Below are 1,204 nucleotides of genomic sequence, written 5' to 3'. Positions count from 1 at the left end.
TAGAATTATTTATAATATAAAAATATATGCCACGGGCATGAAATAGAATATCAGAACAAAGATGAAGTTGGAGAGGAGAGTTGTGGAGGAAGAGAAGCAGTCTGGTACTCTGCGTTGTTCTGGACATGGATACCCTGCACCTTCTCCCCAGGGTGCCAGCAGGCCAGAAGAGGCTTCCCCACCTCCTCCCTGAGGTTCAAAACCCCTTGACCGTGACGGCACTGTTCTGGAAAGCCAAGGCGAGCTCTTGCTCAGCAGGGATTTTTCGGTGCACTGTGATTGTACAGAGTCACCTCCCATTCACGGCATATTCTAAAAATCCACTGCAACCTCTGAAAAACGGTGAGCCATCGTAAGGGACGTTTGCACAGGAACGGAACATAAATCCTTCATCTGCCCTGCTCCTGGGATTCACAGTAAAGACTCAGACTCCACAGCAGGAGTCTTGGCAATTCATCAAAACATCCTGATTTATAAAGGACGGGGGAAGACATAAAATACCAAACTTACAGGTATTCTAGATGGAAGAGACCAGCGAAGGCGTCATCTCGTATAACAGTGAAGGAGTTGGAGTTCAGCAAACTGAAAAAGGAGAGCAGGCATTAGGAAAGCACATTAAAACTTGACACATTGGATTATGCCCGTTGTGTTTATTGCCCATGACCAAACTAATCTTACTGCCTTGAGCCCATATTGCCCCACCAGAGAGACACACATAAAATACCGTGAAATGGTCTATAAAAAAAAAAAATCAAAGGCATAATGTGATGCCAGTTAATGTCCACTACTCCAGGAAAAAGGCTGGCTGTGCCATTCACCTTGGTTAAGGGCAACCTGGCCCTCGGCTCTCTGGTCCCCTAAGTAGGACAAGCCGACCTTAGAAGGTAGGTCTGCTGAGCCGACCCCAGTATCCTACCACCACTCCAGCCACACCGCAGATTTTCAAGAGCCCATCTCAGCACCACTCCTGAGCTCCCAGGAAGGTGGGAGCCCTTCTGTACAAGCGCCAGCTCTCGTTTGTGCATCTCAACGGATCAGCACTCGCTCATTCTGCGCTCCTAGGGGGATGCTCCAAGCCTGGCCTGCCGACAGGCTACAGCCCGCGGCGTGGGAGGACGGCACTCAGTTCACGTGGCCGGTTCATCAGCTGGAAATGCAGATGTTGCTGAAGCACCAGAGAGCCCTGCCATGCTTGCAAAGGCAA

The 1,204-nt window shown here is 49.8% G+C and overlaps 1 protein-coding gene across 1 annotated transcript in view; it reads right to left on the bottom strand.

Moving 5' to 3' along the window:
• LGI2 (leucine-rich repeat LGI family, member 2) overlaps window positions 1-1,204 on the bottom strand; it is a 15,418-nt gene that overhangs the window by 12,314 nt on the left and 1,900 nt on the right. Inside the window, exon 3 of the mRNA XM_010158945.1 lies at window positions 511-582. Coding sequence (XP_010157247.1) covers window positions 511-582 — 72 coding nt within the window. The remainder of the gene's footprint in view (window positions 1-510; window positions 583-1,204) is intronic.

The sequence above is a fragment of the Eurypyga helias genome, unplaced genomic scaffold (genome assembly GCF_000690775.1).
Source record: "Eurypyga helias isolate BGI_N326 unplaced genomic scaffold, ASM69077v1 scaffold22189, whole genome shotgun sequence".
Classification (NCBI taxonomy): domain Eukaryota; kingdom Metazoa; phylum Chordata; class Aves; order Eurypygiformes; family Eurypygidae; genus Eurypyga; species Eurypyga helias.
Note: the sequence above shows the minus strand (reverse complement) of the source record. Positions and strands in the feature narration are given on the sequence as shown.